This window comes from Thamnophis sirtalis, unplaced genomic scaffold (assembly GCF_051295495.1).
Source record: "Thamnophis sirtalis isolate CommonGarterSnake01/CBP01778 unplaced genomic scaffold, rThaSir2_p1.2 scaffold_10, whole genome shotgun sequence".
NCBI classification, from domain to species: Eukaryota; Metazoa; Chordata; class Lepidosauria; order Squamata; family Natricidae; genus Thamnophis; species Thamnophis sirtalis.
In genome coordinates, this window is record NW_028261390.1 from 8,986,911 (window position 1) to 9,000,489 (window position 13,579).

Here is a 13,579-nt window from a genome sequence, read left to right on the forward strand (position 1 = left end):
CTAGGGATTCGAACTGCCGACCTTACTGATCGACAAGCTCAGCATCTTAGCCCCTGAGCCACCGCGTCCCTCTTTGCTTCTTAGAAGGTTACAAAAGGGGATCGCATGATATTGCAACTGTCATAAATATATGCCAGTTATCAAGCGTCCAAACTTTGATCATGTGACTGGAGGGGGGGACACGTCGCAATGATCGTAAGTGTGAAAAATGGTCATAAAACACTTTTTTCAGTGCCACTTAACTTCAAACAGTCCCTAAAGCAGTGTTTCTCAACCTTGGCGACTTTAAGTCCTCTGGACTTCAACTCCCAGAATTCCCCAGCCAGCTGGCTGGGGAATTCTGGGAGTTGAAGTCCACAGGACTTAAAGTCGCCAAGGTTGAGAAACACTGCCCTAAAGGAAAGGTTGTAGGTCAAGCACAACCTTTCCTTTAGGGCTTAAAACAGCCAATGGTGTAAGTCACCTTTCTGGTATATAAAATAGGATGCAACTCAGGTTGTGGCTGAAGCAGTCAGGCCAGCTCTCCAAACAATTAGTGCTAGACGGTGATGATTTCAGTGAAGGCATTCTATTGTTGCAGTTGCATAATATTGAAAGTAAACAGTGGGTCTCTTTAGGTTTTTCCCTGCCAAATGGAAGGAGTGTGTTGCCAAAGACTTAGTCCAGAATAAAATTCAGGTCACGCAGGCAACACATCAGCTTTGGGAAAGAAGGGAGGGAAGGAGGGGGGGAGAAGAATTTACAGACAAAAGCTGGGCCCAAATGGCATCCAATATTAATATATCTTGGACTGTACTTTTCATTATCATCAGATGACTCTGCAGCATTCCTGTCTACAATTAAATTCCCCCCTTTCTTTTTATACCCTTTGTTCTACTGGAGCATGCAAATCCGTGATTATGTAAGAGAGTAACAATAAATCAATTTGCCCAGAGTAACTTCAATTAGCCCTTCAAATATGAAACTGTTCATTTGCACAGATTAAAGTAGGAACAAAAGTAAAAGAGGGGAGGGGGTGAAATCAGATATATTAATAAGGAAGCTCGGAAGTCGTCCCCCCCCCCATTACAAATCATTATATTTCAAAAGTGTAAAAGATTGCAGACAGAAGATCCTGCTATTTCTTTTGAAAGCTAGCCACGGTTGCTTCTATGGGTCATTAACGCAGATATTTGGTGATATATGAGATAAGTATCACAGCATGTCACATTTTCACAGGTAGGTGTTATAATTCTATCAGCTATATTAAGTGCTCTTAAATATAGACCTCCAGATTAAAATGTTAGGCAGTATCCTTTCCCCTAAGAAAGGATTAAATTTACAGATTTCCTATAGTATCTTAATTCCCTTCCCCATCCATTTACTTCCTTTCCTGTCTTCTCCTTTCCCATCTATTCCTTTCTTTTCCTCTCTTTTCCCATCTATTCCTTTCCTCTCCTCTTCTCTCCTCTCCTCCCCTCAATTTGACCATTTTGACATATTTGGGGAGTTTTCCACCTGCATAACATCATCTCAAGCTTTTGCAATGGGACATTATTTCCAGAGGTGGGTTCCTACCAGTTCGCACCTATTCGGTAGAACCGGTTCATCAAATCTACTGAACCGGTTAGAAGAGGTTCCACCAGTGGACCCGGAAAGCAGGCCACACCTACAGAAGAGGTTCCAAAACTTTTTGAAACCCATCACTGGTCCTTGGATATGATTATTCTACACTATCATGCTCATATTTATAAAACTCAGGGCCTCTGTGAAAGGTAAGGATGACTACTGCGTTTGTGGTGCAATCAGAACATTGCGTGTGTTGAAGTTGTTTTAACGCAAACCAAAGATGCCTTTTAAGAAACAAGTTTACATCCTATTCTGATGCAGGCCAGGGCTGTGTGTGAGGTAATTTAAGGTGGTTCTGACAAGTGTCGTCTGCATCTTCATATCTGGTCACATAGGCAGCAAGCCACTCCCATCCGGTCACATGGGCAGCAAGCCACTCCCACAAAGGAGGCCACACCCACAGAGTAGGTTCGAACAATTTTTGAAACCCACCACTGATTATTTCCCATAAATTTCAGCCTTTTAGGCAGCATGATCTGGCTATTTTATATAAAGTACAGTGATAGAACATGTTATCCACCAAAAACGACATGTTGCTAAAGCAAATCTGTGGGGAACCATGCAGCTTAGAAAATATTCCAGGGAAATTCAGTATGAGTTTCAGAAAAGCAAGGATGGTTAACTTCCTGCACAATGGGACTCCCAGATTCTTCACATTGAAAATGCTACTGAATGATCTTATTTAGCCCAGATCAAATAATACAGAATGTGGAGCTTAGTCAGCGCATACTGTAATGTGTAACTCTATTTGACTTTACCCCAGAGTGATTTTGCTAAAGAGATAAATAAGATTAAATAAGCTCATTGGGGGTCCAAGACTTACCACTTCCAAGCAGTCTATAATCTTGGTTAGTTTGTCTTCGGGTAAATTCTTCAGTAAAGAAACACTTGGGGGGAAAAAAGAAGAAATCCACTGAATTCAAATTGTATACGATGTTTTAGTTTTCAGTTTTCAACTTTTACTTTGAACCATTTTGACTTCAACTCTTTCTTGTAGAGTATTAGATACCTCTAAAATATTATGCATGTTATGGGTATCTTCTATATGTAGAAAAATGGCTCTGTGGGTGTGTCGTCCAGCATAACTCTGGAATGCCTCGAGCAATTTCAACCAAACTTGGTACACAGATGACTTACTCTCTGGAGAAAAATACTGTGGGGGTAAGACACCCCTAACTCTCCTCAGAGTGTGTGTTCTGTTAAGATGCAGCCTGTTGTGCCTTTAAATAGCTTCGACTGTACTGCCGTAAAATGGCTTCTACTGTACAGTGCAGTGCAGTTGCCACGGTAATGGCATCACAGTGCTCCACAAGGGGGCTCCCTCTGATAAGGGGGAAGTTAGAAATTACCGCATCCCCTAGATTTGCAGTAAAGAACCCAAATAGAAAACTTCAGAACTAAACTTGACTCGAGAATATTCAGATTTATCTGCAATGTGTTGAATTCATTATAGTAACTAAAGGACGATTCTGGATCTCAGAATTGGTAATAAGATGCAATTCATCTAGCTTCTAAAAGCAGAAAAGAGAGTTTGCAGGTAGCAGCACCCAATTATCAACCCAAATATTTCATTTTTCTTTCCCTTTACTTTTATTTTTTTTGAGATCATAAGATTTTATATAAGTAGAACCAAAATATTGCCCAGCAAATTCTTGTCTCGGAATATCTTATTTTTATCTGAGGATATTAAAAAAAAAAAAAAGGATGCACATATGCCAGGTTTACCTTCTCAGAAAGTTTCTATATTGGTCATGCCTTGTTTGAGCTGTTCTCCTCATGATGTTTTGGAAAACCTCTCTGTCTAATGCCCATGTTTTCACACTGGTAACAGCTAGAGAGAGAGAAAACAGAAAAGCAGACAATTCTAGCGTACAGTACAATACCCATGTACATTCAGAACACATTTTCTCAAATAATGATGTTTACTAAAGTTCTTAGTGCCACTGAGAATATCTTCACACTCTCTCTCCCAGGTGTTAACACTGAGCTTCATACTTCATTACTCACACATTTTTTTTTGTTTACCTTGCTCACCACTTCTATCAATTTTCTTGGGAAGTTGACCTACAAATATTGTAGACAAATAAATGTAGTTGCCCAAAGCATTTCAGAATAATGATTCAACTGTTATATCATATCTTCCGAAGTTATCTATAAATCAAATAGTGTAAGAAGCTAATTTTGAATGTAGTCATCCTCTGCATTCATATGCGTTAGAAACATTCTGAGTACTTTTGCATACTTGTTGCTCTGCCATATTATGTCAGAATGCATGAGGATGTCCAGATTAGAGATTCTACTTTGCATAGAAAACCTGAGCATGGTTGGGATAAAATTGGGCTATGCTTGTGGCGCAGGACCAGTGGTGGGTTTCAAAAAAGTTTGGAACCTCTTCTATAGGTGTGGCCTACTTTCTGGGTCCACTGGTAGAACCTCTTCTAACCGGTTCGGTATATTTGACGAACCGGTTCTACCGAATAGGTGCGAACTGGTAGGAACCCACCTCTGGTCTTTATGCATAAATGTATATAAAGGAAGTTTGTGATGACATTAGAAATTCACTGATTGGCTAATGCTGGAAATGCAATCAGACCCCAGGTACTTACTATCATATCTGGTGGACTTGTATGAAAGCAAGAAAGTACAGGAAGAAAATATACACCTGGTTAGAAAAGGTGATTAAACAATGTATAGACCTGAAACCAGAAGTATTTCAGTTGGATATGATGTTTAGTTACATATTTAGTTTTTGGATGTACTGGCAGCAGCAAGGATTATATTTGCAAAATACTGGAAGAATGAGAATTCTCCACCAGATGTAATTCGGAAAATATTAGATTGCGCTGAGATGGACAAGGCTGACTTTAAAAATAAAAGTTAAAGATGACACAGAATATTACTTGATATGGAATAGATTCTATGAGTGGTTACAGATAAGAAGTAGAAATTAGATGAAGAAAGATTATTGCTATGTACGAACTAAATATAAAGATGGCCTATAATTATAAATACGCCAATATATTAACAGAATTATAAATAAGCTAATATAAAAAGAAACAGGCAAAATCATTGTTATGTTATTACTATTGCTACCAGTATATATGGTAATATTTTACTGTCTTGTTTTTTTGTTTGTTTTTTTTGGAAATGACATACCCTGATGATACATTGTATTCAAAATGTTTATGAATAAAATTTAAAAAAAAAGAAATGCACTGATTGGGACCTGAAAGTTTGTGTACTTTGGTACAATGGTGATGCAAAGTTGTTGTTAAAACTTTATGTTATTAGTAACATCTGGAGAATACAACTTTGCATATAACTTCAATGTTTTCTATGTGGATGTGACATTTTCAGGGAACTGGATTTAGTAGAAAAACTGATCAGTTCTATTCCATATATTTCTTCATTCTCATCTCTAATAAGAAAGTATTCAGGGTGTCCTCGAATTGTGCATTTCCCTACTATCGTTATGGTTTTCCCAGTTGCAATGTATGGCTGTGAAAGTTGGACCATAAGGAAGGCTGAGTGCCAAAGAATTGAGGCCTTTGAACTATGGTGTTGGAGAAGACTCCAGCGAGTCCCTTGGACTGCCAGGTGATCAAACCGGTCAGTCCTAGAGGAGATCAACCCTGAATGCTCTTTAGAAGGCCAGATCTTGAAGAGGAACCTCAAATACTTTGGCCACCTAATTAGAAGGAAGGACTCCCTGGAGAAGAGCCTCATGCTGGGAAAGACGGATGGCAAAAGAAGAAGGGGACGGCAGAGAAGGAGGTGGCTGGATGGAGCCACTGAAGCAGTCAACCTGAGCTTAAATAGACTCCAGAGGATGGTAGAGGACAGGAAGGCCTGGAGGAACGTTGTCCATGGTGTCATGATGGGTTGGACATGACTTCGCAACTAACAACAACAACTATTGTTAACTGGGAAACATGGCAGGAGAAATAATGATATCATACATAGGTTTCATTCACAAATTTCTGAATTTAATCTCCTCACAAAATCCCAGCTGTCAGGGAAAATACCCTCACCATGGAACTATGGACTATATTCTTGTTTTTTGCTATGTTTTCAGCAACAATCCTACTCACCTTTTACTGAGGCTGTCCTTGTGCAATTATATAAAATAGCCAGTTCTCCAAAAGCTGTCCACACAGGAATGGATGACAGAAATTTGTTTTGCTGATAAACCTCCAATCTACCTTCTGTTGGAAAAAAAACAAAAACAAAGTAAAAAAAAAATCAAAATGAAGTAATGGTGTATTCAACTCTGCTTTCCTTTTATTGTTTTTGTACCTCTTTCAAAAACATTAATCTGCCTTTCATTTTTAACTTGACTTTTGTTAACAAGCTTGACTGAATAAATTTAGCAAGTGCCTATTTAATTACAAACTAATCGCAGCTTCAAATTGTCAGTAATTTAATTATGCAAATGCATGCTCAAATAAGCTTACTCCCTTGTTTACGCAAGTGTCTCTTTTTTTTAAAAAAAAAGATTTTTTGGGTTGTTGTTAAAGGAGGGGGCTTGTGTTACATTTGGTGTGTGATTTTTCTTCTTAAACGTTCGTGATCATAGTAAGGACTTAAAAGTTCAGTGGGAGAGACAGAACTACAAAATCCCAAGTTCAATTCTATATTCTATTCCAATGATGTTAGCCAACAGTGTGTGGGGATGTGGGGGTGCGTGCCTGCCCGCCCACACACACACCCTGCCCCCCCCCCACCCTGTTTTGGGCCTAGCAGGCCTCCTGGGACAAAAAATGGTCCAGGGGGAATTCGAGGTTCGAGGTTCGAGGTTCATTTTATTTATATGCCGCCCTATTCCCAGCGGGACTCAGGGCGGCGCACAAACCCAAGGAGGGGAAGGGAAACACAAAAACTACAACAAAAAGTACAGGGCATTTAAAGCAACCAACAGCCACACGATTCGAGAGGGGAAGGGAACTCATCGACACAGCCAGGTTTTAACGGCTTTTCGGAAGGCCTGGAGAGAGGTGAGGGTCCGAATCTCTGCGGGGAGCTCGTTCCAAAGGGCCGGAGCCGCCACAGAGAAGGCCCTCCCCCGGGTAGTGGCCAGATGACATTGGCTGGTAGACGGAACCCGGAGGAGGCCCAATCTGTGTGATCTAATGGGTCTTTGGGAGGTAATTGGCAGCAGGCGGTCTCTCAAGTACCCAGGTCCAATACCATGAAGGGCTTTATAAGTGAAATTCCTCGCGCTCCCCCATGCATGGGATCTCTCCCAACCCCCCCTCACCACCACCCCTTTGGTGCATGTGGGTGCTTCTCCCGCAGGTGCGGCAGAGATTTGAAAATCCGCTGGCTGGTGGGAGGCCCTCACGCATGCGCGGTGGAGCTGATCTGGGCGATGGATCGCATGCCCACAGAGGGCTCCATATGCCACCTGTGGCACACATGCCATAAATGTGCCATCACTGTTTGAGTCTGGATGTCATAGACTCAGGTTATCTGTGAAACTGCCTTTCCCTAAGGACAACTAGTCCTTCGGGATTGGGCGGCCTATAAATTTAATAAATGAAATGAAATAAATAAATGAAACTACCTGTCCTACCAAGTCATTTAGGTCAGGTATCTTCTGAGTCTCTTCCTCTAAGCACAGGGAGTCCTCAACTTATGACCGCAACTGAGCCCAAACTTTCTGTTGCGAGACATTTGTTAAGTGAATTGTGCCCCCCTTTTACAACTTTCTTGCCAAAGTTGTTTTTTTTTAGAATTTTTTTTTATTTTGTAATACATAGACAACACATACACACAACAATGAAAAAAACAACAAAAAAAACCACACACACACACACACCCATCATCACATACAGCATGTCATTTGGTTACAGGTGTTTTAACATTTATCATTCTTATACATTTATTATTTCATTTAATAGGTTATAATATACAGTTTGGGTTGCTTTGTTTACCATCCCTTTCTCCTGTTGTAACACCACCTTATTTTCCCTTTCTTTTCTCCCTTCCTCCCTTCTCTACTTTCTTCCTTCCTCCTCTCCTTCCCCTTCCTTTTTCCCTTACCTTTCTCTCACTCCTGCTCTTCCTCTTCCTCTTCCTACCCTCTCTCCTCCTCTTTCTCTTCTTTCCATCCTCCTCTCCTTACCTCTTTCTTTCCACCCTCTCTCCCTTCTCTACGTTCTTCCTTCCTCCTCTCCTTTCCCTTCCTTCTTCCTGTACCTTTCTCCTACTCCTGCTCTTCCTCTTCCCCTTCCTACCCCCTCTCCTCCTCTTTCTCTCCTTTCCATCCTCCTCTCCTTAACTCTTTCTTTCCACCCTCTCTCCCTTCTCTACTTTCTTCCTTCCTCCTCTCCTTCTCCTTCCTTCTTCCCGTACCTTTCTCCTACTCCTGCTCTTCCTCTTCCCCGTCCTACCCTCTCTCCTCCTCTTTCTCTCCTTTCCATCCTCCTCTCCTTACCTCTTTCTTCTTTCCCCTGCCTTCCTTTCATTCTCTCCTCCTCTCTCCCTTTCTTTTTCTATTGTTGTTGGTGTGTCTATTTTGAATCTCAGTTTATGTTTTAACGACCAGGTTGCTAACTTAACCATTGTGGTGTTTCACTTAACAACTTTGGCAAACTGAAACATAAACTTGCCAAAGTTGTTAAGTGAAACACCACAATGGTTAAGTTAGCAACCTGGTCGTTAAATGTACCTGGCTTCTCCATCGACTCGGTTTGTCAGAAGGTCTGAAAAGGGGACCACGTGAACCCGGGACACTGAAACAGTCATAAATATGAAGCAGTTGCCAAGCATCTGAATGTGAATCGCCTGACCAAGGGGATGCTGCAACGGTCGTAAATGTGAAAAATGGTCACTTTTTTCGGTGCTGTAACTTTGAACGGTCACTAAATGAACTGTCGTAAATCGAGGACAAGCTGTACATACCATAACTAGTTTGTAGAATACGTGCATGTATGTATGTATGCATCAGGGGTGGGATGCTGGGAGTTTGCAGGGGTTCGGGAGAACCTCTAGCTAAGATTCTGTGCAGTTCAGAGAACATCCAAATCCCACTACTGGCTGGCCCCGCCCATCCCACTCTCCCCTCCCAGGACTCCCCACGCGGCCCGTTTTGGATGCAGGTAAGTGCAGAGGCTCGGGGAGGGTGAAAAACAGGCCTACTGGAAATTCTGGAAATGGGTCTGTGCTTCCGGCCTCCAGGTGGCCTCCGGACCCTGGGGATGCCGTTTTCGTTCTCCCAGAGGCTCAAGGAAAGCTTCCGGAGCCTGGGGAGGGCAAAAATCTCCCACCCGCCGACTAGGTCACGGACACAATGGCCACACCCACCCAGCAACCTGGCAGAGAACCCCTTGCTAAAATTTTTGAAGCCCACCCCTGGTATGCGTGCGTGCGTATTAAAAAGTTGAAACCTCTCCATGAGTCTCAAACACGATTTGGGAGAAAGATAGTGAAAGTCAGCTATAATCTCTTTCTCAAAATTCTGCTCAGGGGTTTTTCATTTCCTCGTTTTTATTGCAGTTGAAGAATGGATCGCATTACTGCTAACAATCCTTCTTTCTGTAGACTAAACTTAATTTCTCGCTTCAACCAAAGGCTGAATGTATCACATGTAGGAGAACCTCTAAACTTGGTGGCGTATTTTCTTCATTGTGAGTAATTGCTTCCTTCAGGATGAAAAAAAAAATAAAAATAAAACAGACTGTTTCACAGCATGCTGTTCACAAAAATACCGATTTTGCTAAAGAAGGAAACGATTGTTCTGGCAACTAAGAGACGTCAGTGGAAATTGGAGATGAACATTTGGGCAGCAGGAAAGGACAGATTTGCCCTTAATGCTATTTCTCTCCTAGTATTGATTTTAACGCTTAATTTGAACTAATTCAATTCAGTTATTGATGTCTTCAGAACTGCGGCCGTGTAAGTTTTGTCAGGATCAAACCAAGAGACAGAATTAGCCAAGGTTATTTAAGGACACCTCTTGACTCATAAACTGTACATGCAAAATGTTTTTTTATATGTTTGGGTTTTACATCAGGAAGAGTTTAGAAAGAGCGATGTCTTCCCGTTGCTCAAATTCTAGGCATTCTTCTTTAAGTCGAATTTATTTCTTGAGTAGAATAATGGTAGAAAGCAAAAGAAGAGCAAAATCTCAGTTATGCACCTGCACTAACGCCTTTTGAGACCCAACTTGGAATCCCAAACTGTTTTAAAAAAGCCAGTCCTGAGAAATTGCTCATACCATTTACGTAAAATGCAATAGATTAAAAAAGCAACATTTATCTGCCTGCCTGCCTAACTACGTATCATCTCTCTCTCTCTCTCTCTCTCTCTCTCTCTCTCTCTCTCTCTCTCATTCTCATTCTCTCTCTCCCTCCCTCCGTCCCTCCCATCCATCCATCCATCCATCCATCCATCCATCTATCTTCCATATATTTTTCACTTTAGAAAACTATATAGAGAATTGTAACTGTTTAGTGTAATTACATATGTGTGTGTGTATGTATGTATGTATGTTCTGTTGAATTTGTCACATACTTTAAAGCTTTTTAAAATAAATATATGCATCTTTGTGTTACCTTTTTTTCTTTTTCTGATTATTTTAAAAACAATAAATAAGTAAACAAATTAATTCCTGTTCTGGGCTAGATGGAACAAATGTAATCCCAATAAAGCTTTCCTTGTATTTGTTCTGACCTAGGCTTCACAAAATCTCAAAACAGACAGACAAAACCACTTTTTATTAAGCTAATGTGAATTCCTCTCACTCACATCCAGCAAAGTCCCGGCAAACAGTCTTTCAAGGGTGAATTGACAACCACAGACCTTATCAGGCTTGGAGAGCTGCCAGGCCGATGTCTTCCAAACACAACGGCTGTACAAGAAAATACTTGGCAAGGAGTCTCTGAGAGTCACAAACAAATCTCCACACTAATTAAACGAACAAATTGTCTCCTGCAAACTCCACTCCCTTTTCACTCCTCTTTGTTCCCTATGGGAGGGGCCATTCACCATCCACCTGTGCCTTTACTCCTGAGTCGGCCCTTGTTCCTTAACTGTTCCCTTCTCCTGGCAGCTCTGCACAGGTGCATACTGGGAACAGGCTCCAGCTGTTCTTCTGCCCCACTCCGACGGCAACTGATAACTGTTGGATGGCCCTGGCCCCATCTCTGTTTCCGACGCAGAGAACTCATCAGAGCCTTCCCCAGACTCCAGGACTGGCCCATGTTTCTCCCCAACCTCCTCACTGTCTGAGCCTGCCACCAGCTCTGCTGGTGGGCCACAACACTATTAACAGTCTAAGCCTTAGAAGCATAATTTCAGAGTTTATTATTTAAACAGACAATGGTTACCAACCTGCCAGTACGAATAAATGGTTGCCAGGTTCTCCTTGTTTGATTATGTAGTTTCCTTGCTGGTATGTCCTTCCGTACATACATTCTACCATGTCTCTGATCTGTTGAAGGTCCAGCCTTTTCAAAAATTGGTTTCTGCTCAGAGCATCTGTGATAAGCTTTTTCTCGCTTCCATTCAGCAAAACAGAGAGCAGAGAAAGAGAGAAAAGTCAGATTAATTTACACACATGAATGAATAGCATTATTCCCAATCTATTCCTCTGTCACAATATTCACCACCTACTGCCCATAAAGGTAACTTCTTTTTTTCAGAGGGAACACACAAAACTTTCATTTAAGACGCTGAGCTTGTCGATCAGAGAGGTCGGCAGTTCTGTGGTTCGAATCCCTAGCGCCGTGTAACGGAGTGAGCTCCCGTTACTTGTCCCAGCTTCTGCCAACCTAGCAGTTCGAAAGCATGTAAAAATGCACGTAGAAAAATAGGAACCACCTTTGGTGGGAAGGTAATAACATTCAATGCACCTTCTGCATTTAGTCATGCCAGCCACATGACCATGGAGACATCTTTGGGCATCGCTGGCTCTTCGGCTTTGAAACGATGAGCACCGCCCCCTGGAGTCGGGAATGACTAGCACATGTGCGCGAGGGGAACCTTTACCATTTTACAGTTGTTCTACCTGTTCATATTTTTTTTTCATATCACCTTGTACAGATAGTCCTTGGCTTACAGCCACAATTGAGCCCCAAATTTCGGTTGCTAAGTGAAACAGTTATTAAGTGAGTAGTTTTGCCTCATTTTACAACCTTTCTTGCCGCAGTTGTTAAGGGAATCACTGCAGTTGTTAAGTTAGCAATTTGGTTGTTAAGTGAGTCTGGCTTCCACATTGACTTTACTTATCCAAATCACATGACTCCTGGACACTGCATCCATCATGAGTCAGTTGCCAAGCATCCGAATTTTGACCTCGTGACCATTGTGTGTGTGAAAAACAGCCATTTATAAGACGCTTGTGCCGTTGTAATTTCAAAGGGTCACTAAGTGGACGTAAGTCGAGGACTACTTGTAGTCGAACTTTAAAATAGGACAGCGCAGAAAGAATGTACAGTAAGTGGTTATTTTCCAGCAAATTTCTCACCATTCTGTATTTCTATGGAAATTCATTTATGCAGCTATAGGACATTCTTTAGAAAGGCAAACAAATCAGGCTGGATAAATGGAGCAGATACAAAGCCAATAAAATCTTAATCTACCCCTAGGAGAGAGAAAAATGCCTTTCTTGAGTATAGTTCTTCATGCATATTAAATTTAGCAGATTAAATATTTTGGCGACTTTGTGATTTCCTTAAAATTTAAAGGAAATCTCAAAGAGAAAGCATTCAGGTGAACGTCTGTTTCTTTTCATTCAAGTGAGGCAATAAAACTGATTTAATAAACATTTAAAATATACTTCATTAATTTTCCCCTCAGTGAAACATTTAGGGCTTTAAAAACTTATAAAATTAACCTGCCATATTGTTTTAGTTTTGTTTACTAAAGTATGTGGAATCAATATCCTCAGTTAGATTTTAATGATTTAAGCCACAATAATATTTGGAGGTGGTGGTGGTGGGGGAATTCTGCAAGCACAATATAAATGATGCTTTATCTTTTCAAGAAATATAGAATAGATTGCTGCAGTGGTGAAATTCATTTTTTTTACTACCGGTTCTGTGGGCGTGGCTTGGTGGGCATGGCAGGGGAAGGATACTGCAAAATCTCCACTCCCACCCCACTCCAGAGGAAGAATTGCAAAATCTCCATTCCCACCCCACTCTGGGGCCAGCCAGAGATGGTATTTGCCGGTTCTCCGAACTATTCAAAATTTCTGCTACCAGTAATCCAGAACCTGTCAGAACCTGCTGGAATTCACCCCTGGGATGCTGTTACTCAAATACTCCTACTTCAAGAAACTTTCTTGGAGGTAGTGACAGATTTTATTTTCCTAGGCTCCAAGATCACAACAGATGGGAACTACAGCCAAGAAATTAAAAGAAGCTTGCTCCTGGGGAGGAAAGCTATGGCAAATTAGCCAGGATACTAAAAAGCAGAGACATCACCCTGCCAACAAAAGTGCGTATAGTCAAGGCTATGGTTTTCCCAGTTGCAATGGATGGCTGTGAAGTTTGGACCATAAGAAAGGCTGAGCACCAAAGAATGGAGGCCTTTGAACTCTGGTGCTGGAGAAGACTCCTGCGAGTCCCTTGGACTGCAAGGCCATCAAACTGGTCAGTTCTAGAGGAGATCAATCCTGACTGCTCTTTAGAAGGCCAGATCCTGAAGAAGATTTTTTGGCCACCTAAAGAGAAGGAAGGACTCCCTGGAGAAGAACCTAATGCTGGGAAAGACGGAGGGCAAAAGAAGAAGGGGACGACAGAGAAGGAGGTGGCTGGATGGAGTCACCGAAGCAGTCGGCGTGAGCTTTAATGGACTCCAGGAGATGGTAGAGGACAGGAAGGCCTGGAGGAATGTTGTCCATGGAGTCGCAATGGGTTGGACATGACTTCACAACTAACAACAATGGGGGAAAAAATCTCCTCGTCACAAATCCAGTCTCTATGAGTTCTCTGAAATCTTTGGGGTGAAACTGCAGAAACCTCAT

General features: G+C 41.7%; 1 protein-coding gene across 1 annotated transcript in view; it reads right to left on the reverse strand.

The window, feature by feature from the left end:
- PRKG2 (protein kinase cGMP-dependent 2) overlaps nt 1-13,579 on the reverse strand; it is a 105,393-nt gene that overhangs the window by 55,272 nt on the left and 36,542 nt on the right. Inside the window, exons 3-6 of the mRNA XM_087724006.1 lie at nt 10,942-11,108; nt 5,700-5,813; nt 3,334-3,439; nt 2,432-2,495 (exon numbers count right to left, since the gene is read on the reverse strand). Of these exons, the coding sequence (XP_087580132.1) occupies nt 2,432-2,495; nt 3,334-3,439; nt 5,700-5,813; nt 10,942-11,108 (451 nt within the window). The remainder of the gene's footprint in view (nt 1-2,431; nt 2,496-3,333; nt 3,440-5,699; nt 5,814-10,941; nt 11,109-13,579) is intronic.